We start from the raw sequence: 25,471 nt of genomic DNA on the forward strand, positions 1-25,471 counted from the left end.
GATAAGCCCTCTTACAACAGATTAGTCTGAACTGCCGGGGGGTGTATTTATGAACTGAAGAAGGGGATTCTCCGCAGCCTGGTCTCCTGCCTCATCCTCCGTCCGGTCTGTCATTTTGTGCTTTCAGTGGCTCCAGCAGATAGAAGTCACCAAATCAGCTCTGCAGCAGAAAATGCTGGACCTGGAAAACGAAAAGGTAACTGACATCCAGGGTTTTCTGTTTGTCGCCGGTTTGATTCCTGTGTCGTGACCCTGATGGTTCTGTTCTTTTTAAGGAGCTTTTTAGTAAACAGAAAGGGTATCTGGACGAGGAACTGGACTACAGGAAACAGTCGATGGATCAAGCACACAAGGTGAGAATTTCATCTGTCTGTTGTCTTGTCTTGTGTTTACTTCATTTGATCCCCAGTTGCTTTGCATTTTCCCGTAGTTTGTTTTGGAATCGTGCTCCCCTACAGCCCACACACCCACAGTTCAAAGACGTGTCATTGAAACCCTTTTCGCAACGTCAAATCTAATTAAAATAGATGGTTTATAAGAATGAAATTGGCTGTCATTATCCGGTACATCTGGGTTTTCTCTGTACGTCTGTTTCTCCCGCCCTTTTCCCCACAGCGGATCCTGGAACTGGAGGCGATGCTCTTCGACGCCCTGCGGCAGGAGGCCGGCGCGAAGATGTCCGAGCTGCTGTCGGAGGAGGAGCGCGAGACGCTGAAGGGCGCCGTGGAGCAGTGGAAGCGCCAGGTGATGAGCGAGCTGCGGGAGCGAGACGCGCAGATCCTGAGGGAGCGGATGGAGCTGGTCCACCACGCACAACAGGTACGGGAGGCAGCGAGCGCCTTTTTCTCACCGCAAACGAGAGGCCAACGGTTGACACAGAGGACCCAGCCGGCATCTCCTCCTCCTCACAGGAAGACCGGCTCAGGAGAAGCCCACACATGGGAATGAGAGCCGGGAGTTTCTGGGCAAACGCTGTCCCCTGGTGGTGTGTCTTACACAGGGCTCTTCCTGTCTCGGAGTTGCTGTCATTGTGTGGGAGACTTCAAATATGGGCCTTCTCTCAGTCCTAGAGCCCTATAACTTAAGTCTTTCTTATTTCTGAGTCTCAATCATGGTCCAGTTGCGTTTCTGTGACATTAATTGTGTATTGTTTGTGATGAGAACGACGTCTGCGAATCAGATGTCCTGCTGAGCAACGCAGCCTCCCTATCCAGCATCACTTACACGCCCTCTGTAGGAATCAACAAGATACCAGTCAACAGAACAACACAACAGCAGTAATTCAGCACATTCGGGAAGTGCAAAAACACACGTCCATTTTAATTCATCCACAAGAGGCCTGCCAACATTGGATGGAAAACATTAATTACAACGAGGAAACGACGTACGGCAAGCTCGTTTTTTAATAAGACTCTCTCAGTCTCACTGATCCGGGCCTTCGTATGCAAGATGATGGAGTGATGGAGGCAGCAGAGTTCAGGCCGTGTCTTTCTCAGTTAGTATTTGAAATAATCGCGTCCAAATAAATAAATAAATGTCCCCTTTTAACCCTGTTAGACCTGGGGAAAGACGAGTGTGTTTGAGAAAAGCGATTTAAGTGGCTCAATTAGATGCTGCCGTACTTCACGACTGTGCCTCATGCCCGGTCATGTTCCGTTTGCTAATAGGTGATTCAGGTTTATTGTCAGCGAGGCTATACATTTCCAATATGGCTTAAAACTAATAAAACTAAGCTCCCTGTCAAACAGGGCTGTCTGCTGTGTGTTGACTGAGGCCGTGTGTAACTGCAGTTTGTTTGAACGGGATTGAGAGTAATCCAGACTCTTACATTTGAACAAATCTGTGGGTTTTTCTAACGATTGATTGAATTTAAGAAGACTAGTAGTGCTGGAATTAAAATGTATTTTTCTGTTTAACTGCCATAAGCCGGATGACACACCTGACTTACTATTTTTATCCTCCATTACTTTAGAGAATTAAAGAGCTGGAAGAAAGAATAGAAGCACAGAAACGACAGATAAAGGAATTGGAAGAAAAGGTAAATTATTCGATTTACTTACATCGATATAAATATTAAGAATAAAAATAAGACTAAGAAATCCAGACGTTTTTCGTGCTGATTGTTCTGATTGTGATGCCCGTAGCCGAAGTCATTTAAATTTAGAAATACAAGTTTAGATGTAGAGTTTAGAAGCTTTGACTTGTCTTTTCTCTTTTATTCTGGTATTTACTTCCTTTCCTTTCTCTCTCTCTCTCTCTGTTCTTTCTCTTCATGTTCATATCCATTTTTCAGTTTTTATTTTTATTTTTGTTTTTTTCTTTAGCCTTCATTCTTTGGTCTTAGCTCTTCCAGGCAGCCACAGCAGGTGGGTCTAAACCATTATCAATTAAAGTGGCTGATAGAGAGAGCGGCAGTGACAGATAATACCAAAGCCACAGTCAACGCAATTTCATTTCAGTTAGCAATTATTTCTCATGTATAGTGAGCAGTGAAATCTGTATTACTAGACAACACCAACTGTCATTAAGACAATTATGTAAATATTGAATAAACAATAAGTGTTTATGCATCTATTGAATATTTATATGAAATATGATAGAGGAGCACAAGATCTGTTGTTAATTGTAAATGGTAATTGTGAGCAAATTAAATGTATTTTGTATAAATGAGAATACACAGATTTGATTATGGTTTGATCATTGAATTATTAAAAAAACTGAGCATAGCTATAGAATGACTTGTAAAATGATTACATAAAATAAACTTGTTTGAGTTAAAGTTGGAAGATAACATAAGCTTCCTCAAAATGTGGCTACCCTGTGAAGGGCGCTATACAAATACAAATTGATAGATTAAACAGTCCTTCAATACGTACATATTAACCCATTGATGTTGTTTAGTCACCAGGTCAAAATACAGTTTTCTGCATATTGTGAAAGGAGACAGAAGTTGGCCGAAGTTACATCCCGTCAAGAAGATTAAATTAGGAGCCTTTTGTGCTTCACAGTAAAACTGCAGCGAGGCTGTGCGACGCTCTCACATTCGCCACGGGACGCCACCTTTGTGTTTACCTTGTGAGCAGTAATTTTGATTTTGGAAGGAAATTAAATGACTTAAAGCCTGAGGATAAGGTATCAGATTCGAAAGTCTTGAATTTTTGTGCACGCAATTTAAGGACTCTTAAATTGAAGATTTTCCCTGCTAAGCAGGTATTTAAATCTGCTTCTCTGTGGAAGCATGAAGAAGTATAAACGATGTGCCCAACTGGCATCCCACTGTTTTCGTCACAAACTTCCCACCGTCTTCTGGCGACAGAAGTCCAGAATCCAGTGACGCCGTGGAAGATGTGAAGGACATTTGAAATAGCGTTTCAGATGAAAATATAAACCAAACACGTGAAGTAGTATGGTTTAAAATAGAAAACTTGGTGGTGGACAACGCTTGACAAAATACTGGAAAAACATGAAAGAGACCGATTATTTTGTTTTGTTTTTAATGAAGGGTATCTGAAGCAAAAATGTTTAGTTCCTAAGAATGAATACAGACTTTGCCAGTATTTTTAAATATTGAACAGAGATATTTACCTCAATCATGTGGTGCTTGTGAACAAATTAAACAGACCTCTGAACAGGAATATCGGTTTGCTCCCACATCCCTACAGATGGCAAGGACATCGAGTGACTCCTTAAGCAACACTGCGACACAAGTTTATATATAGATATGGATATATAGATATCTATATATATATACATCGATATACACGGCCATCAAACAAGGATGAGGTACCTGGTACAAACCCAAGTCAAGAACCAAGAGGAACCGAAGATCGACAATGATGATAAAGCATATTTAAGTGCTGAATGAATCAGATCTCCTGAAACCAAATACGGCCAAATCAAGACATCATTTAAACAGCTGCAACCTTTCCGAGTGCAGTGATAAGAGTTCATGTCAGCCCAAGACTACTCGTTTCAGGGTAAGAAACGGGAAATTGTATGTGAAAAGAATGTGATATATTGTAGCAATTCAACAAGGGTGTTGGATAAGAAATATAATAATAATAGAAGAAACAGTCACTCTTTCTCTGTCTGTTGGCACATACATATTATTTTATCTCCTAACGCTATACATTATAATGTGCATTGTTTACATGCGTTACATTTGAAGTGACCTAAAAACTAACTTTATCTTTCTTAGTTCTAACCCACTGTTGCAAATTAACTGTCTACTGACTGTCCACCAGAGGGTGATCTAGATCTTATATCTGTGTTTAATCCCCGTTTAATCCCTGTAAAATCCCTGTTCCCCCTCAGTTCTGTCTGTGTGGTGGTTGTTTTGCAATGTTGATGGTGACAGAATGAATGCATATGTTCTTTGCGAATGGCCGTGCATGATTTAATTGTAATGTTCCTGACGCTGATGGCTGTTTGAGTTCTTGTCTTCAATGTTGTGACAGGGGTTCAGAAATGGTGTGACCCTGAAGATGGATGACTTAGTGCTGCTGCACATCCTGCCAGTGCGATGCTGAGGGACGCCGCGCTCCTGGGATCACAATCTGAGGTTCACCCCTGTGGGTGAAGGTCCCAGGACACTCCCACACCAGGTCAGTAGAGACGCACAGGAACAGATTTTAATGCTTATAGAGGCCTCTGTGATTTTTCCTGTTGTTACCCCCACATCTCCAAATACTTAATTCTGAGGGTTTTTGGCACTTTCAGTTTACTGTCAGCCCTGCATTCATTCATTTATTTGTTTGTTTGTTTCTCACAGACCGTTCAATAAATGAGTGTTTGAGGGAATAGAGGAAAACCTGTCTGTTTGTAAGGAGGAAAGACAATGTCTGTGTCGATGAAACCTGTTCTACAAAATATCACAGAGCTCTGCTAATAGTATCTGAGGGGGAAATATTTGCACGGTGCTGGTTTGCCCTTGTAGTCTGCAAAGGTGGACTGTCTGGATTCAAATCAAAGTGGCAGCTTCCTCTCTCAGTCTGAAGATCCAGTCTCCGTCAGGACGTTCAGCTTCTAGTCGGTGATGTGTTTTAACAGCCTTCACTATCTCTTTGTGGGGAAAGGCACAAAGATCGGTGCAGACAATTAAAGCAGCCCGACTCTCGGAAGAACTGTAAAGTTTCACGGGCTCGGTTTGATAGGAAGGTAGAAATGACATGGGGATCCCATTAAAACATAATTTAAATTATTCATTAGGACAGAGGGTTAAATGTATGATGAGAGGAAGAAAGAAAAATATCCAGGCGACTGTAAAGCTGTCTTCGGTGTACTGCTCACGAGGGAAAAAAGCCATTAGCTCTGTGTAGCTCTCCCTGTTTTATTGTGTGTTCCTAGACTGCAATGCATGTATAGACAACTGTGACAAATGTGCATCAGTGAACTCTGTCTAATTTTATGCATCTTATTTTGTTCAGAAGACTTTAATGTTCAGTATTCAGTAAATGGACACTAATATGTTGCACATAGTGAAAGCAGAATTGTTCAGAATTGGCTGTCTTTGAAAATATGTTCTTGATCAGTTCTTAGCATATCAATCATTTAATAAATCTTTTTGTGTATAGTGCCTTTCACAGCACGCCCTATTAAAGTGCTTTACATACAGCAGCACATATCTACGAGCATTTTTCATAAAGAGCTACGTGGGTCTAAGGGATGAAACGCTTCTGCCTCCAGATCGACGCAGTATCTCACCTTTCTGGCAGCACTTTTATAGGATGTCTACATCAGGTGCCATTAAACTGAGGCCAGTCTGCCTAATAGTGCACTATGGTCTTCACGTTTATTGCAGCTCTGCAGCAGACTGTAAATCTGAGAGAGCCCTGAGGACGACATGTTTTATTGGCTTAATGTATTCACAGACACTAACCTCACAGAATTTAAAGTTTCTTCTGCTCCTCTGCAGAAAATGTCTTGTTTTGTTTCAGTTTTGAAACTTTAACCTAATGTTTCGTTTTCTCAAACGCGCTTATAGTCCGCACCGTTAGACGGATGTTAGTTTGTGCACAATCGATTCGTTCAGTTTCTTGATGCTGTGTATTAATCCCCAGGTGTAGCACTTAATGTGCCTTAAAATCACCTATTAGATGGGTTCACATGTCCTGCGGTGTAGAGCCATATGGTGAAGTCTTTCCTGCCCACTTGAGTGTCGTCTAAGAGGACAGATGGACCAGGATAGACACGCTGTACCCATCTGCTAATTACCTAACGGGGAATTGCATGATCAGTGTTTCATGTGTTTATATATCATTCAGTGCACTACTCTAGTGGTAGAAAACCGTATGGAGTGTAACATGTATTGAAATCTCCCTCACAAAGCGACCATTTCAGTCTCACGGTTCCCCTGCTCTGTGGCGGAGTGCAGGGATGTGACGGCAGAAAGTAAACGAGAAAGCATTTGTCATCACTGCCACATCTCTCCTGCCAAGCACATGGGCGCAGCGCTGTTCCTGCACTGATCACAACCTCGTACATTTGAACATGTGCCAGGTGACACAGTAAAAACATATTTAGATTGAATGAAATAGATTAGCATTCAGAGACTGTAAAAACTACCTTCAAATGTATGTAAGCTTTTAACACAGTGTGCATCAGACTTTAAAGTTTACAATTCACAAATACCTGGTATTATTTTTGAAGGGAGAAGACACCAGAAGAATATGATGACTTGTTTTCGAACCAGCTGAGTAAAACTGCCAGTTTCCCTACGGACTGAAATCTTATCAACCAGGGCCTCCATCAGATGTCATTATTACTGTATTGTTGTAGTGTGTGTGTGTGTCGGTGGCGGGCGGTCACAGTAAACTAGGCAAGCGGCGCTTGGCCAGAAGCAATTAAAATGACGAGAGAATGTAGCCTGCATAATATCAGTTTTATTGGTATTATATTATTCTTATCACCATCTTATCATCATTGTATTTCTCTTAAAGTTTTCCTCTGTCCCCTTTATTTTCTCTTCAGAGAACAAGGACCTCCTCTCATTTTGTGATTCCACACTACACAACACTGTGTACGTGACAGCTATGCTAGCTGTGTGTCTCCCAGTCAGTTTGTGTCACTGGTGTGCATCGGTGCCCGTCACGAACGCATGCTTTAGCTGTGCAGTCTACTTCTGCAAAACGCACCAAGACTGGATGATATTGTTAAGAGATGTTTCATAGCTTGTCCGGGTGCAATGTTAGCAATGTTACCTCTCGCCACTGGTATGTATGGGTGTATGTATGTATTTGTGTATTTGTTTTTGGAATCATGTTAGTTTGTAGGTTTTTTTGCTTTTCAATAATCGTTTATTTATTCAGTAAAACAAAATCCATCTATAAATGCAGTGTACTGGTCAAATAACGTATTAAGCATTCTTCAGCCACAAATGTGTCTCCATCATCCTTAATGATGGCCGTAGTTCATTGATCGTTGAAAGGAACTCGCCACTGTGTGATATCTGAATGGACACTGTAACAAATGTAAGAAAGTCTTCTCACATGATTTCCATTCAGACTACTCTTCATTTGTTGTATTCATTGATACACTCTGTATTGGTTGCTTAATCGGTGTGTTCATCTCTTCTTTCTGTTCTGATATCATAAGCAGACCAATCCATCCCGGTATGAGCTCTGTTGTAACTAATGTCTATGTGTCTGCTGTTAAAATAAGTGGCTGTGGTTTGGATCGCCTTCGGATATTTGTGAACATTTACTCTAAGAAAGCTAACTGTTCAATAGAGTGATTGAATGTACTATGCAGGCACTTTTAAAACTGCCTTAATTCAAATTATTTTTATGAGGACCTTAAGTCATTGGCCTGCTTGAAGAAAATGAATAAACACAAACGGCTCTGCTGCGAATGGTGCGACATGTTTTTGCACGGACAGTTTATTTTGGTACAGCACATGATGCATTTTTTGTATAATCTGATGCGAAGGCGAGTAATTTTAAAGCTACCACATCTCATTTATTACTCAGGCCATGCCTTTGCATGTTGTATATATGTATATCATGGTCTCATTCAACAGTATTTTGCACAGGAAGAAAAAACACCAACAACAACAAAAATCTTGGCTACCATTATAAAGAAAATATTGATCAAAGGAGAACATGTATAGAAACAAGGCATGTAATAAAGAATGGTGACTTGTACCAAAATATAATATTTATATGTACAAAAGAGATATTTGTATAGAATTGTATAATGGCCAAATGTATTCCTTTATGTCATTCTCACCAAATCTTAGTCATATGGCGCTCAAAAACACTTGCATATATTTTGAAACATTATTATTTTGTTCTGAGGGTGAGTACAGGAAACGTACATTAGACTGAAGCAGAGTGACATTTGGGGTAGCAGTTAAAAGTCAGTGTCCTTTTACTGAATGAAGTTAATTACCAGAAAATGGCTCCCGTCGTTTTAAAGTGTCTTCTTGCATTGTGTAAACTGGGTATCATGCAATCAAGAGAACACATCTGAAAGTTGAGATGTTGTCTCTGTGGTCAAGCATCATAGCATCTCTCTGTTTTTGAGGAAAGGGAGGTTTAAGAAAAAATCAGTCCCCAGAGCAGAAAAAAGTGTATGTTACTGGAGTCTAGATACACAAACAAGAGAACATGTTATGAAGAAACGAGAACGAAAAGGGAAATAAAGCTTGAAACATGTTTCCCCAAAATCAGTGTTATCAAATGCTGTTTTGTTTGTATTTCCTTTGTAATATGCAAGTATTTCTGAGTTTGTCTAAACTAAAATCCATTTGAACTTCAAACTCCAATAGCTGACAGCTGGTCTCTGTGTTATGATGTGTATTGCAAAGTGTAAACATATTGTTCAAGCTGTTAAAGGACAGTAGCTGTTATTTGAAGTATTATGAACAATAATGAAAGCCTTCACTAAACCCCTGAGTGCCTTACACAGCTTGATAACAAATACATTTTAACCTTCTTTCAACTTATGTATTTGGTGTAGTGCAAGATCTCTTACACATTCTGGCAACAACGAGCCAGGATTTAACGGCGCCGTGTCAGCACTTCAATGAATAGGTTACCTATAGACTTTATGGATTTAGTTTAGACTCAGGAAACCATATTGTGAATATTTGTATTAAATCATGATTATTTATTGTATATTTTATAAAAAGGGTCTATTGTAAATTTATGCAAGAATAAAAAAGGACAAAGACGTTTTAGCTTCTGTCTAAAATGGCCAAAACTATGTAATTTGTTTATGTGATCTGCGTTATAATCTCACCACACTCATATCCTAAATATTTAATGTTGGGTTAAGTGATAAACCAGTAATTGTCAACCCTTAAACCAGGACTATTTGTTGATCAGCTACAAAATTTTACACATATTTTTGTATTGTGATCCATGTATATTAGATATTTCTATTCATTTGTAAAATGCATATATTATTGTAATTTTTTTAATAAAACGTTATTGTTTTATTGCTTCATGATCCCTTGAATGCATTACATTTAATGATCTACCCGTAGAAGTGACCAGAATATGGGACAAACATTATTTAAAGACAGCAGGAACAGAATCTGTTCATATTATGAATTCAAGAAGATAAACGGTCTTACAAACGTATTGTTTCCTTTATTTAAATCCACTAGAACTGACTGTATTACTGCAGCAATGATTCCCTTCTGCCCATCCCTACTCAACCCTCAATACATTGCTGTTGGTATTCCCTTGATTTGTGTTATATTTTATTTTCAGATTGCAATGCAGTGCATGTATCCACAAAATCCATAAAATAAAACGATGCTTGATGAACACCCCATCAAGTTAAGATTAAATTGTTCTGCTGCTTCAGGCAATACGAAAGTTGGTGAGCGGCTTCCAAATGATGCGGAGGAACAGTCAGGGCAAGCAGTCGCCTCAAATCTGCGAGCTCCGCGCGGGGATCTGTGCTCGTTCTGATTCGAACCTGTTCTGCGTTCTAGAACCCCCGTCATTACTGCTGTTTCTTAAATAAAACGTTATTTTCCCCTACTCTGTATGCAGATTTTCTACAAACGTTATGACATCAAGACATGTTTTAAACTTAAGACTTTTGCAGATGTACCCCTTGAGATATTGTGACGACGTGTCATGCATGGGTATTTTAATACACACACAACCTTTGCCCCTGTTCTGAGCACTGTAACGCCACTGATTACAGCTGATATGTGTGTTTTAAAGGGGGGTTACTTTGATAAGTAGGATCCAAACATGTGGCGCGCATCCTGCGCTGTTGGTGCTGCCCCCCTGGAGGGACCCTCCTCAGCACCCACCCCCGGACAGCTCCCGCACGGCCAGCCCCCGCCGGAGACGCGTCACCTGCTGCTGGAGGCGAGGAGACCCGCCGCTGGAGACCCGCACAGCTCAGCGACACAACTCGACCAGCATGGCGGACAAGAAACTTCTTCCAAGAGATGACGACGAGGGATCTTTGCTGTCCAGACTGGGCACGGACAGTCCCAAGCCAAGGGTCAAATTTGGGGGCATGTTCTGTAACGTGGAAGGCGCCTTTGAGAACAAGACTCTGAACTTCGACTCGTACAGCGGGGGCAGAAGGGGCTCCCCCGGGCCCCACAGGGCGGGCAGCGGGACCGACATCGGCAGCGAGGTGGACTGGACCTGCTGCAGCGAGCCGCCCGGCCGAGCCTCCCCGGCCGAGACTCCCTGTCCCCGGGGACCAGCCCCAGCCTGCCCGGGGATGAGCTCCGCGGACCTCGGAGAGCACCAGGTAAGTTTCAGCTGGAGTCTCAGCACAGCAAAATGATTTGTTTTAATCCATCTGGAAACACAAGGTAAGATGCAATGGAAGTGAAGTCTGACAAAATAAACTTTAAAGGACTGATCCGCTGTGCTTGTAGTGGCTAATTAAGGGACCTTCAGTTTGCACTGATCACTGTCAGTCATCCAGGCGCGGAGGTGATGGTCTAGGTTGTCTCGCAATTACTGGAGAAGAATATACTTTCTTCCTGTTAAACTTAGAAATTAAATTAAAACACTGATGAAGTCCAGCAGTTTCAATCATTAAATATATTGTGCAAAAATATATTCTCTGTTTCTCTTTCTGAACCTATAAGCCATAGGCACACGTTAACGTCAATGAGAAAACAAAACATTTTGAATCACCAGGGGCACTATTTAAATTATTTTGTATGTGTATATATTAGTAGTAGTAGTAGTAGTAGTAGTAGTAGTAGTATATGATCCTGTATCTCTCTTTTTTCTTCTTGTCTTGGGAATCAGTTTTACAATATTTTGGAAATATGCAAATATTTATTCTCATTCTATGTAAGCAGGTTGATAGCTGTGTTGATTAATTATCCACAATAAAATGAGTGTAGGCAACTTCTGTCTACATTTGGCCTCTTTCTTGCCAGAGTCAATGGACCCAAACCCCAGCTCTCCTTCATCGCCAGTCGGGCAGGTCTGTGCTTGTTCTCGCAGTGCTCTGCTGCCCCTGCTGGCCATGGCCTGAATGGCAGCTCCTGTCTTGCTCATGGAGAAGGGAGGCGCCACTCAGCGGTGAAATGCACAGAGTAGAGGAAGAAAGAAAGGATGGAGGCAGGAGGGTGGGGTCCGTAGTGCAGCTGCCACCAAATATGTAAACCTATCTGGGTAAAATTAAGCAACACAAGCTTCACTCCTTTATCACGTTAGGGAACAGACAACCTTGTCTGGAGCTTAATGCTATATATTTTGTTTTTAGTTTATTAAATGAAGGCATATGTGTTTCCACAAACATTAAGCTGTGATAGTGTTGCCCGTCTCTCCCCTGCCTTCATAGACACAAGAAGAAGACTGGGCCACAAAATCTCTGAGTCTAAACTGAGTGCAACAACTTAAGAGACTCAAAAACACACGGTGTGAAAACAAGCAGGGACATGGAGATGCAGCTGTTGAACACTTCAGTCAGATATTAAACTGATCCGCCACGAGTACCGCTGTGTAGGCTTCTATTAGCAGGCTGGCCAGAGATCTGTTTGAATGTGGCCCCTGGTCAGTGATACATTGTGGGTAACATAACATATTCATACTGCAGGGCGTCATACAGAAGAGTTCAGTGTGTGGGGAGAAGAGGTTTAGATTGAGGTTTTCAGGATTCATACAAATCCATAAAGAAGATTCTCAGTAGGGGGGGATGCATATATATAGTAAGCTGAAAGAATGGAGATCATCAACGTGTCTATAATAATAATTCAAAATAAGAATATATCATTACAAAATACAAGTAAAACGTATACAGAATATCGTAGAACAAACAAAATAAATGGTCTAGGTTTAAATTATAGGACACCTAGATAACTTTGCACTGCCTCGAATTTGTCTGCCATTTAAAGTGGGATGATCAGATTTTCTAAAGTACAAACATATTGAACAAATATGTATAGATCAAATTTCATCACCATAAACCGTGGCATTTGTATAATGTTGTCCTCATTCATGCTGTAATATATGTCGTATTTGAGTGTGTGTATTACTGTATCCCAGATATTTTCCATTATTATTTCTCTGCGGCAGAATTAAACTGTTTTGCATTGTTAAATGTGTGTGTGGCTCTAATCTGTCCTGTGCTGCCATGTGTGTTAGCACAGTATGAAATACATCCAGCCTATATCTAGCGCACCGACTGTAACTGACTCGTAAGAACAGCTAATACATTGATTTATGATTGTGAACTCACCGCTCTCAAACTGTTTTTTATTTCACTGTTAGTATTTTCCCCTGGATCTCCTCCACAGGCTTCATTAATTATAATAAACGAGTCACACACCCACACTGTGACTTTTATTTGATATGGGATTCCTGATCAAATATACCATGTCCTGACACCGTGGTCAATGCATCGGGTGGAGTTTGTATTAATCGCACATTTGTCAAGGCACTGCTTTATTTCTGCTGTCCGTGCATTTTAGACACATTTGCTGGTATTTGGCAAATTCGCACTGGATTCAGACAACTGTGACGCATGCGCACTCAGTGCCTTTTGTCCCTGCTGTCGTGCAGAAAGCCGTCTATAGATTACCGTAGTACATGTAGTTATCGGTAATGCGGCTTTACAATTACCGTGCACATATTCGCTTCTTGCGATCGATCACATTGCCTTTGTTTCGGCTTTTCACGGGTTCAAGTGAAGCTAAAAACACGCATCGATTTGCAGAGCATTGCGATGAGATGTATTAAGAGCCTCACTGAGCCTGTGCCAGTGCAGGCCGGCTGCGGTGTCATTAGGCGCTGGATGCGTCTGGCATGCTAATCAGGCAGATGGCAGGCGAGCAGCTTTGTGCGTAGAGGCAGCACTGCGTCTGGCACAGCAGCAGCACCGACACACCAGACACATTGTATCCGTCTGCACCGAGCCGCCCCGAGCCGAGCCGAGCCGAGCCGAACCGAGCCGAACCGAGCCCACAGCCAGCCGCGTCCCGTCCGCCGCACTCACCCCGCCCTGGCACTGAAGCACGGCCGGCATGTCTTACCAAGGCAAGAAGAGCATCCCTCGCCTCACGGTAAGAAGCCATGGCTGCCACCCTGGACGGGCCGGGACTCACTGCATCACACGGCTGCTTTAGACGCGTTTGTTTCGGTGCTGGTCCGGACTGGAGCTGGTCTGGGCGGTATGGCGATATTGCGGGAGTGGGAGCCGTGCTGGCTGGGTTTTGTGCAAGGAAAGGGACAGATTGCAATGGCAACCCAAATGCATCCCTGTTCCCTATTGAATGGTGTGTTTTATATGATTAATATAGAAGCGGAGAAGCGAGTAGGATCTGCGGTTCGGATGCATCGGTCAGTTGTGTGTAAATTACGATTTCACATCCGTCTCGGCGCAGACATTAGTGCGCAGCGCGGTTGGGTTTGTTTCAGTCTCATCCAGATGCAACCTACACAAAGTGATGGATGCTGTCTGTGAAAAAGCGTGTCGTTTGTGTGGATATACATTCACTAGTCATCACTTATTTGAATGTCGTTTCATGCAACAGAATGTGTAATCCACGTGAACATGAACGCAGACGTCTATCCCATTATAAATTATAGTTTCTCATCAAAATATGTGTTTTTAAAGCCTCTTACGTATTGTACTGATTAAAATCGGAATCATCCGCCTATTGCGCGACCCCTACACGTTTCCCTCTGTCATGCCTTGTGTTTTGGCACAATATGGTGATTAGGGTGTCAGCTCGCATCCATGGGCTGGTCTGAGTCTCTCCCCAGTGGTCACACAATGAATGCTTTACCCTCCGCGCAATTTGCCCCAGCTGGCTATCAGCTCGAGAAATTGGCCCCCGTTCATTAAAACTGGTTCTGAGATGCCCCCAAGACAAATACACACCAATAAGACGGTGCAGATCAACATGAAACACGGGTGGAAAATGTTACAGGATTCATGAATCGTCATCTTTCCTTTGTGGCACCAGCCTGGCCTGGATGTTGAAGCTCCCCTTTGCCTGCCTCAGCTGAGGAGCTGCTCTCTGCCTCCCACATGTGAACCGGTGGATTATTCATCGGATTCATGTTAGGTCAGTTATTATAGAGGAGCAGGACAAGGGCAATCAATGTCATCCTCCCCCCTCGGCTAAATTCAAGACATGAGATGCCTCGGAGTCCTGATCGCAGGGATCTGAGAGGGTGGTGCGTGGCAGACTGCCGCTCCACTGTCCTACATATCACACCATGTCCAGCCCTTTCAGGCAGTGATGTGGCCTCCCGGCGAGGTGTCACTTTGCATTACTTTGCCTTTTTCATATAGATGTGTGTATTATATGTTACTGGATGTTACTGGAGGTCTGTGCAAAGCAACAGCACGGTGTGAAAGCATTTATAAGACCTCCTGTTATTTTGTTACTGTAAATAATTCTATTCAATTGAATGAAATCAAAGCCGGATTAAATTTGGGTGTCAGTCTCAGATGACTGAGGGCTCTTAGTGGGGAGTTTTGTTCGTGCCTCGGATCCCGGCAGACAGTGCCAGCGTTTCATGATGCTGAGTAATATCCAGCGATGGCTGTCCTGACGCTATAGCACAATCCTCGCAGCGGATCACAATCGAAAGGGACAACCTAGACAAGTGTAGGAATCGGATGCCATTGTCTTACAAACTTTACATTTCAAAGATTGCTGCAAAATAAAATAAAAACATAATTAAATAGAAACTAGAACTAGAACTGAGGCCTGGCCAAATCAAAACTGTGACAAGACCCATGAACTGATTTGGTCTGGGCATTAGTTTCCGTATAGCCCAACAGAAGCTGTTAAAGTTGTGTCCTTCTGGGATACAGAACCATGTTTGAAAAGTGTCATGGCCACTTATATTCCAACCTGGCTTATTCAATAAAGGGGTTATTTATTGTATATTGTATTTCAAACAGGCATGCTTTCTTTCTTTACAAGCAAGCATAATATCTTTGGGTTAGTTCAAAGAATTGTAGTCAGGTTTAAACAATAGGTATGACATTTGAAATGGCACACGTGTGATTCTGCTCAGACATGGTATTGAGAGTTTTTGGTCATATCAGTATCAATGTGGTGCAAATATCTTTATTAAATGTATTGTATGTATGTATTGTTCTGTTGCAATACACACGAGGGGTTGCTGGGGATCACAGACAGACACTGTTGTAAAGCAAGGCAGAAAATGTATTCATATTATAACTGAATATGTGTGTATAACTCACATAATATGGCCGGCATCCCTTTCATGTCATGGTGAAATGTAATAACTCGAAGAATGATTTTGATTAACTGCCGTTTCCTACATCAGTGAAAACGAGTTGCTATTCTCAACGGATTCTTGCAAATCATGTGTTTTTTGTTTTTTCCTAACTAAGACTGTGCTGTCTTTTATAATCATGTTAAGGATTTCGTACCACATCGTCAGCCCCTCGTGGGCAGGTTGGAAGCAGGGAGCGTTGTAGGGAGGGTGTTTATTGGCCTACATACAACACAGGAAAGCTTTGCAAATCAAACAAGCAGGGGAATGCAATTGAAAATGGACATATCAGAGCTATATTTAGATGAAGGAGTGTTATTTTCCTTTGTGTCTGCTTCAGGTGATTGTTTAAATGTCACAATTATATGGTTTCATTGTTCTGCAACTCTGAGGTATTCATTGAGGTGCAATGATTTTGTTTTCTTTTTCAGAGTGACCGCCTCATTATCAAAGGTGGAAAGATTGTCAACGATGACCAGTCTTTTTATGCTGATGTCTACGTAGAAGACGGGATCATTAAGTAAGAATGCACTTTGATTCATTAACTTGGATTATGTGTTTACATTGCATATAAATGACAACGCAGCAATCACTGTGTTAATGAAGCACAGCACAGGTGACATACACAAGTAGAGTTGCACAAATCACAGACTGACCAAGGAGGCAAGGATATTTTTAAGAATATGCAGAACTCTCAGTTCTATATAATTCTATAAAATATTAATACTTTTCGAGTGCTTTAAATCTGTATTATTTGACTTTCAGGCAAATAGGAGAGAATCTCATTGTCCCTGGAGGCGTGAAGACTATTGATGCCTACGGTCACATCGTGATTCCCGGTGGAATAGATGTCAACACCTGTCTTCACATGCCGTACCTGGGCATGACCCCGGCTGATGACTTTTACCACGGCACTAAAGCCGCCCTGGCTGGGGGAACCACCATGATCAGTACGTTGTCCTTCATCCGATGAGGAAGTGATGACCATAGTCTAACTCATCTCCCTCCACAGCAGGCAGTATACGAAGCTCGATTGAGGGGTTTTTTGGGACCAGACCAGTCAAGCTGCGGTTAAGGCTTTAGGAAAACATGTCTGTTGTTGTTATATCACTTTATACACGCTCATGCTGGGCTGTCAGATTGTTTTACTTTACAACACTGTAAAATGCTTAGTGTATTTTTTTTGGGTGCATAGCAATATCAATTTGTGTAGCAAGGGATGCAAATACCTTGAAATAATACAGCTGACATTTTGTCTCTAATTGTGAATTCTAGTTTAATTTAGTCCAAAAGGAGACTCTCTCTTTATGAGCAGTCCACGAGAAACGTCTCTTCTGTATTCTGTTAACGCACTGTGATTTGTACTGTACTGCACAGTGGTGTAATGCGTGTCTTTTTCTGTAGTTGACCACGTCCTCCCTGAACCCGGGTCAAGTCTTCTTGCAGCTTACGATCAGTGGAGAGACATCGCGGACAAGAAATCCTGCTGTGATTATTCCCTTCATATGGATATCACACACTGGCATGAAGGCCATATAGAAGAACTGGAAGCATTGGTCAAGGACAAAGGTATTGCTTTTATTTCAGCTGGCATCTCAATCAATGGATGTTCAGTGATTTACAAATTCGGAAATATTAGATATAACCTGCAGCTTCCTCCCACATCAGCACAATATCAATACTGCACTGGAGGATGTTAGACTTGGGAGGAGAGATTTTATTTTTATTACAGTGAGTTATTAATCTTGCCTCAACATACCACCTTTAATTCAAGGAGTTTTTTAGAGAAATATTGCTTCTCATATCTCAGAGACGTATCCCCCTCCATTTAGTGTTAAATCCTGTAGATGTTTGCATAAAATAAGCAGTGTGTATCTGCTTTCATTCTTTAGTGGGATTAGTGCTTATTTCGTGGTTTCATGTTTGATATTTTGTGTGTCGATTTTTATTTGAACTATGAGACTCGTAACTGTAATTTTGGCATCAAGGTTTTTTTTTTGTACATTAGCCTGGTTCCTCTTTTATTTGGCCTAGATTAACTGCTGCATTCGGACGACTCTTTGCTGATTGAGCGCAATGATTTAAAGAGACGGACTCTTGCGCAGCCTCTGGGTTATTTTGCGTGAAGCCCATACAAACTAATCTACAAAGACAGCAAGAGAACCCCCCCCATAGAGCTCTGATGTTTGCTTTGGGTTTCCAGGAAAGATCTAACCATGACTGGGGTTTAAATGTTTAAACTAAACGAGGGTTACCTACGAACTCAGTGCATTTTTAAATAATTAGCTCTACTTGCAACAAAGCAACGAGGGCTGACATGTTTCAGTCGCCCACACGCTGAATCAGATAAGGGATTTAGTGTGAGGGAGGATAAGGGTCAAATCAAACCACACGTCAGGCTTTTGAGTTTCTCCTGTTTCGTTGGTTGTGTTTGTATCCATTGTACCTTGTTTCTTGATATGTTTATAAATAATACATTAAGAGCAACGATTGTATATCACAATCTATTGTCATAAAGGCCTATGCACAGAATCTAACCAAATGTAAAACCATAATAAAGCAAGCGACATTAAGAGACAAAACTAGATGCAAACATTTGTGTCTTCGAGAGATTGCCTTGAGATTGACTTTACATTTTTGTATTGCAGGTGTAAATTCATTTCTGGTCTTCATGGCCTATAAGGACATGTATCAGTGCTCTGATTCTCAGGTAAAACTGTTGTACAGAATTATTTCTAAATTATCTATTCTTAATGCATATTACCATGAATTTGCATAAACCAATAAATAATACATATTCTCACACGCAGATATATGAAATATTAAGCATTCTAAGAGACCTGGGGGCCATTGCTCAAGTACATGCAGAAAATGGAGATATTATTCAAGAGGTAGGTTTGTAGCTTTTCCTTATTATTTTTTAGTTACAGTCCCTTTCCAGCAGTCTCACGCTGAAACTAACATAAACTCTTCTAATGCTAAAACATTGGGGCTGTTTCTGTTGCAAAAAGAAAAACATGACAATATTTATTAGTTTTATTAGGAAATATACATCTAGTTTAGTTATTTAGTTACGTACAATGCAATTTTGAGGAAGCTCTGTCAATTTCCAAACATGTATTTAAATGCAGGTCATAGTTTGTTAAATGCTTATAGTTGTTTAAACTTAAGCCCTTTGGCAAATTCAAATGTTCATTGTCGCTAACTGGAAAATGAGAGCTATGTTACGTTCATTATTGGAATTTGCGTGTCACGTTCCTTCCTTAATGGGAACAACATCTATTTTCTTGGTACCTTTAGTATCACCAAAATGTGAATACTCCCTAAGAAAGCCTGGCTTTTTTAGTGCTCATACAGTCTTGGAACAGTCTTGTGTGATGTGGCAGCGTAATCTGATCTAATTCTGAAGTCATGTGCAGCAGCCTGGCTTTGCTAAAGCCCTTCCTTGATCCCTTGCTGCCTTATTTTGAGTGATACATCATTAAATGTGCTTTGTCAGTATATCTCAACATAGGAATATAATCTACATCTAGAAATTATATTGTAACGCTAGAGGGGACCAACAGGCAGCCACTTCCACAAAAGCCCCAAGGACATGCAGTGGCTATGTGCTACATGGGCAGCCACACATGGGACAGTCGCCAGCAATTCCATCCCACTGCTCACACCAATGTAACACTGGAGAGGACTGAGAGTCAGTGCAGGAAATCAAACCTTCTGTCGATTCATAATTGAATCTTATACCACCTCGATACAAAGCTCTGTTATGTTTTTCTGGGACTGATAGTAAATGAAAAGGCATTATTTTACTCAAAGGAGTCCAGTTTGAACTAAAGCTTTACATTTCTAATCATCTGCCTTTCCAGGAGCAGAAAAGATTGCTAGACCTTGGGATCACAGGTCCAGAAGGGCACGTTCTGAGTCACCCAGAGGAGGTATGGTCTTTTCTTCAGACCAGCACTGAAATCATCAGTATACCCTGCGTGTGCTTCGATGTCCTGCGTGTAATACTCGCACTTTGTGTCTTTTGCTTGCGTTTTGTAGGTTGAGACTGAAGCCGTGTACCGGGTATTAACCATAGCCAAACAGGCCAACTGCCCACTGTACATCACAAAAGTCATGAGCAAGACTTCTGCCGACGTTATTGCCCAGGCCCGAAGGAAAGGTAAAGAGCAGTTGTTTCAAAGTAAAGTACGATCACCCAGCATCTGTAAACATTCCCGAGTCTTGTCTGCTTCCCCGAATCTTCTCCTCAGGCGCTGGTGATACCTCAGATGGAGGACAAATACAAATAAAGCAGCCAGTGCCTTGTGGTCTAGCTGTCTTTACGTAGATATGCTAAAGACCTCAATTGGGACAATAGGAAATCTTTTAGTGTATCAGCGAGACTCCAAAAATATATGCAGTTCTTCTCCCTCCCAGTCATTTGGGTCCACCTGCTAAGCTTCATATCTGATGTTGTTTTTTCAGGTATGGTGGTTTATGGGGAACCAATCACAGCCAGTCTTGGAACCGATGGCTCTCATTATTGGAGTAAGAACTGGGTGAAAGCGGCTGCCTTTGTCATGTCCCCTCCGGTCAACCCAGATCCCAGCACTCCCGACTACCTTAACTCACTGCTCTCCTGGTCAGTATCCATAATCGGGCTCCTTGACCTTCTCTGTGGTCGTGGTCTGTGTGTATTCAGTTAGCATTAATGTTTGACTAATGACTCATTGTTTCTCTGTCTGATGTGAATCAGCCACACCCTGGGGATCAAAAAAAGGACAACGGCACATTTTTGAGGAGCAGCAGAGGATAATAAAAGTCGATGTTCTATATTCTCACTCACAGGACCAATACTTATTTAATCATTTTATTTGTTCTGTGTTCTTTATCTTTGCTTTTTTCCTCTGGACTAACAAATTGTAACGTGAGGAAATTTACTAGATCCGATTGGTCCTGTGTGCCAAGAAATTAAGATCACATTATTCAATGTGGGGAGAATGAGCTGTTGATGCTGATTTATTTTTCCCCCTTTGTATTAGTGGAGATCTGCAAGTAACTGGCAGTGCCCACTGTACTTTTACCACGGCCCAGAAAGCGGTCGGAAAAGACAACTTTACACTGATACCTGAAGGGACCAATGGAATCGAGGAACGGATGTCAGTAGTTTGGGAAAAATCTGTGGTATGTTGCTTCAGATTTTCTCTTTCACGGTCTGTTACTATACATCATTTTAATTCCATTTTCTCTCTCGGTTTGATCTTTTTATCTTCATTGCTTTGAGTCGATGACCTGACCCAACTGTGTTTCTCTAGGCAACGGGGAAGATGGATGAGAACGAGTTTGTCGCTGTGACGAGCACCAACGCCGCCAAGATCTTCAACCTCTACCCCCGGAAGGGACGGATAGCCGTTGGCTCGGATGCGGATATCGTCATCTGGAACACAAAGGAGACCAAAATAATCTCCGCTAAATCACACAACTTGGTACGAGAACGAATTTGCCGTGCTGTCAAGTGATAACTCTTTCATTTGGGAACAACAAAGACGGTTGCGAGATCTTTCACAGTCGCTCAAATGAAGCCCTGCTTTGTCTTTCAGACCGTGGAGTGCAACATCTTCGAGGGAATGGAGTGCCACGGAGCTCCTGTGGTGGTCATCAGCCAGGGTAAAATTGTGCTGGAGGCTGAGAAACTCAGTGTCACCGAAGGATCTGGTCGCTTCATCCCACGGAAGACATTCCCGGATTATGTTTACAAACGAATAAAAGCCAGGAACAGGGTAAGATCCCAAAACATGCTGCTGAGATGAACCTAAATATTGCTAAGACTGACAGGAGACTTGACTGTGACAGCGAGCAGAGCTGAGCTGCGCAACGCCTGCCTGAGCTCTCGCCGTTTCACAACGGCACCAGCTGCCTCCTGCAATAACTGTTCATTGTTCTCATGTACATATTAAGCAGAGGAGCAGGCAATCGTATGGGTTAATTTACATAAAGGCTTCATGTGAGCTGAGAATAGCAATATGTTTAAGACCCAATAGCTGGGGCTGTCAGGAGAACAGCGATTCAAAGGGCATATTATAGTGGAAGTTGAATCAGTGGGAGCTTTCACCATGTGTTCAAAGAAAGCTATCATTAGAGTGAGAGCAGAGTTTAAAGCTCCTGCGAGGCAGAAGGGATGCATTGTTAATAATATCATTTTTTCTTCTCTTTAAAGCTCGCCGATATCCGCGGCGTTCCAAGAGGACTCTATGACGGCCCAGTCCATGATGTCACCACAGCCACCAAAGCTGTGGCCCCCACTCCCACCTCCAGGGGCTCGGCCTGTCCCGGCAAAGCCCAGATGGTCCCGGTCCGGAACCTGCACCAGTCCGGGTTCACCCTGTCCGGTATTCCAGATGAGCTCTGATTACTCCTCTTCCTCTTCTCTTCCGCTTTCAATCGTGTTTTTTAGCTGTCTGTGTAGAAAGGCATTAAAAACCTTGTCTCTTTCCCCACCACTGACCTGTGTCTTGTTTTCCCTGATACCGAACAGCAAAGTGGATGTGGGGGACCATATGTAGATGGAACCAGTGTGAAATAGGGGTGGGCGATATTAACTGAAATTAATATCACAAATATTTTCCACTATCCGGATGATAACGGTATGATATCACAATATTTTTCTGTGTCCGGATGATAACGATATGATCTCATGATATTTTTAAAAATTCAGAATTAAATTTTATGATCCCTTCAAATAATAATAATAATAAATGATTGCTTTTAAGCTTATAAAACCAGAAGGGGTGAGGCATTGGACATAGTGTGCACCTGAACAGCTTTTGTTTTTATTTGTGCAAGTGTTTTTTTTTACTTCTGTGACAAAACTTGTGCAAACACACAACATAAACAAAGGGATATGAATTAAATAAGTATAACGTCCAATTGACAGAGGACCAATTCCTTGGCGTCTGCCCCACCAACCTCCATACTGTTTGAATCTCTCACCCTCCATGTTTCTCTTTTACACTTTCTTTTTAAAATCAAATCTTCTGATGCTTTTGTTGTAGTTGGCAGCGGGGGTTTGACTAGCCCGTTTGTGAACTCTGCAGATGCACGCCTGTCTGTAGACATCGATTGGTGACGAGATCTTGTGATCACAATCACGCAATAATATCATAACTTGCTTATAGTTTTTCCTTTGTTACAGTACGTTTATAGTCAAAGGAAAAACTGTGTAATTATTACAGCTGAAATTTTCAACAAAAACAATATAGGCCTCAACGCCTTATTTCATTAATTTATTAATTTAGAAAGAAAATCCATATAATGGCACAACGTCGTATTGGTATTCACATTCATACCGGTGTACCGCCCACCCCTAGACTGGAATTGTAATCCCGACAGTGCTGGTGAATTAAGTGTGATAAGAATATAATAATGGATCAAGGTATGGGCAGAATACTAGCACCACTGTCCCTGACTTTTATAGCCAGTAATCCACCAGGGCATGATTTCAATGTTCAGTTTAATTCCTTGCATGTTCAGCAGCAGCTTTCGAGGGGATTCGCAGTAATGTCATTTGGGTTCTTTTGTTACAGGCAATCAGATGGACGACCACATTCCCAGACGCACTGCTCAGAGGATCGTTGCCCCCCCTGGTGGCAGATCTAATATAACTTCCCTTTCGTGATTTCGGGTGTGCAAAACAGCTTGTGTCCGGGCTGATGTTTTAAAGGGGAATACTCTAGTATCAAACACTGCCAATAATAGTACACCGGAATAGCAGACAGGGACAGCGCACTGGTAGTTCTGTTGCTTCATGAATGCCATCATACCAACTGCCAAAATACTTCTAGCAAAAGAAAAAGTTACCACATATAACCTGAAGCAGTGTGTGTGTGTGTGTGTGTGTGTGTGAGAATAAAGTTTTTACTCCTGCCTTTCTCTGTTGGATCTCCAAAGCATGCTCCTAGAACCGAACAGCCATCGCCTGACACTTATTATTCGCTGCTGTACGCCATGAATTAAAGCTGAGACTTTGGTTTGAATTTATTGGATTAGTTGCTGTGCTGCGTTATAGTTTTACTTAAAATCACAAATATTCGCTGCTGCTTTAGAACAAGGTTCGGATTAAAGGAAGACAGTAGTTTCAGTGTATTAAGGGTACGGAAATCAATGTAGTGCTGCTCTTTGTACAGTACTATGAGTCTGTTAGTTATTGGCCATTGATTGACTCTGGATTTGACCTTTAGGATTCAAATGTTTCTTTCCAGGTTACATGAAGACCCTTTTTATCGAAAGCTAAGGTTTCGTCCTGTTAATATATATATTACAAATATTAGCAAAGAGAAAAACAATATATAACCCGAGTGATAGTGTGCAGACTTCTTTCTAAAGTCTTAATTTCTTAATAGACTGATTCTCCTCAGAGGTCATTTGGAATTGTAGACTTGCCTAGATTTGACTTGTGATTCTCTGGCTCTAGATGTTCATAACCACAGACTGTCTCCTTCGTAGTGTGGATTTAATATTTTTGTATTTTTTTTTTTTTTTTAAACAAAATCTTAATCTGGTGCTGTAAAACCATATACTGTACATGGCCAAATACAAAGGTCATGGATTGAAAAACAATGGTTTTGAAAGTCACTTTTAAAATCTGGTTTAAATTTTGAGTTGTCTATTCTTGTATTGTTCTTCTACCTTTGTAATCCTCGTTTGTACTTTTCAACTTCCTACAAAAATGACAATTTGTACAACCTAAATACTTGAATTAACTTTGTTTCGCTTTTTTATTTTTTAAACGCAATGGAAAGTTTTTATGGTTCAGTAAGTATCTGGAACTGTAATCCACAGTGGTGTGTAGTATTCGTCTGAGGGAAAACTGGTCTGTCAGTTGATCTTTTCTTACCTTTTTCTGTGTTTGTCTGTAAATATTGGATTAAAAATATGCATGTTCTACAAAACACTGTTTTGTCTTGAATAAAGTTTGTGAAATAAATGGGTTTTGATTTATTTTTGTATTATTCTTTTTTTCTGTGGCCCATGGGAAAAACAAAAAAAACACAGAGCACTGAACAATACAACTGGTAGAAGAATATGTTTGGATAAAAATCAGTGGTTACAGTTTTAAAATGTATAATTGAGATATACACCAATCAGCCATAACATAACCACCTGCCTAATCTTGTGTGGGTCCCAAAACAGCCCTGACCCGTCGAGGCATGGACTCCACTAGACCTCTGAAGGTGTGCTGTGGGATCTGGCACCAAGACATTAGCAGCAGATCCTTTAAGTCCTGTAAGTGGCGAGGTGGGGCCTCCATGGATCGGACTTGTTTGTCCAGCATATCCCACAGATGCTCGATTGGATTGAGATCTGGGGAATTTGGAGGCCAAGTCAACACCTTGAACTCATGGTTCATCAGACCAGGCCACCTTCCTCCATTGCTCCGTGGTCCAGTTCTGATGCTCACGTGCCCATTGTAGGCACTTTCGGCAGTGGACAGGGGTCAGCATGAGCACCCTGACTGGTCTGCGGCTACGCAGCCCCATACGCAACAAACTGCGATGCACTGTGTGTTCTGACACCTTTCTATCAGAACCAGCATTCACTCTTTCAGCAGTTTGAGCTACAGTAGCTCGTCTGTTGGATCAGACCACACGGGCCAGCCTTCGCTCCCCACGTGCATCAGTGAGCCTCGGCCGCCCATGACCCTGTCACCGGTTCACCGCTTTTCCTTCCTTGGACCACTTTTGATAAGTACTGACCACTGCAGACCGGGAACACCCCACAAGAGCTGCAGT

The 25,471-nt window shown here is 41.8% G+C and overlaps 2 protein-coding genes across 5 annotated transcripts in view; both read left to right on the plus strand.

Annotated features, from left to right (window-relative positions):
- The window catches only part of jakmip3 (Janus kinase and microtubule interacting protein 3), a 47,529-nt gene extending 38,079 nt beyond the window's left edge, over positions 1-9,450 (plus strand). For 2 of the 4 annotated variants that reach the window (XM_066693250.1, XM_066693251.1), the window contains exons 18-25: positions 128-196; positions 276-353; positions 616-819; positions 1,973-2,038; positions 2,294-2,366; positions 2,902-3,977; positions 4,458-4,604; positions 6,649-9,450. In XM_066693250.1, the coding sequence (XP_066549347.1) occupies positions 128-196; positions 276-353; positions 616-819; positions 1,973-2,038; positions 2,294-2,344 (468 nt within the window). In that variant the 3' untranslated portion in view covers positions 2,345-2,366; positions 2,902-3,977; positions 4,458-4,604; positions 6,649-9,450. The remainder of the gene's footprint in view (positions 1-127; positions 197-275; positions 354-615; positions 820-1,972; positions 2,039-2,293; positions 2,367-2,901; positions 3,978-4,457; positions 4,605-6,648) is intronic. The other 2 variants (XM_066693248.1, XM_066693249.1) reach the window with 1 other exon arrangement.
- A 3,602-nt stretch (positions 9,451-13,052) lies between these two features.
- Positions 13,053-24,670, plus strand: LOC136716330 (dihydropyrimidinase-related protein 4). The gene is made up of 14 exons (XM_066693948.1): positions 13,053-13,501; positions 16,130-16,218; positions 16,464-16,648; positions 17,103-17,267; positions 18,347-18,408; positions 18,509-18,589; positions 19,565-19,633; positions 19,743-19,863; positions 20,169-20,325; positions 20,726-20,867; positions 20,999-21,169; positions 21,284-21,463; positions 21,901-22,072; positions 23,267-24,670. Exons 1-14 carry the CDS (start codon positions 13,463-13,465, stop codon positions 23,356-23,358), a joined length of 1,725 nt encoding a protein of 574 aa, XP_066550045.1. The 5' UTR covers positions 13,053-13,462; the 3' UTR covers positions 23,359-24,670.
- The last annotated feature ends 801 nt before the right edge of the window (positions 24,671-25,471 follow it).

Source organism: Amia ocellicauda, chromosome 20 (assembly GCF_036373705.1).
Source record: "Amia ocellicauda isolate fAmiCal2 chromosome 20, fAmiCal2.hap1, whole genome shotgun sequence".
Classification (NCBI taxonomy): domain Eukaryota; kingdom Metazoa; phylum Chordata; class Actinopteri; order Amiiformes; family Amiidae; genus Amia; species Amia ocellicauda.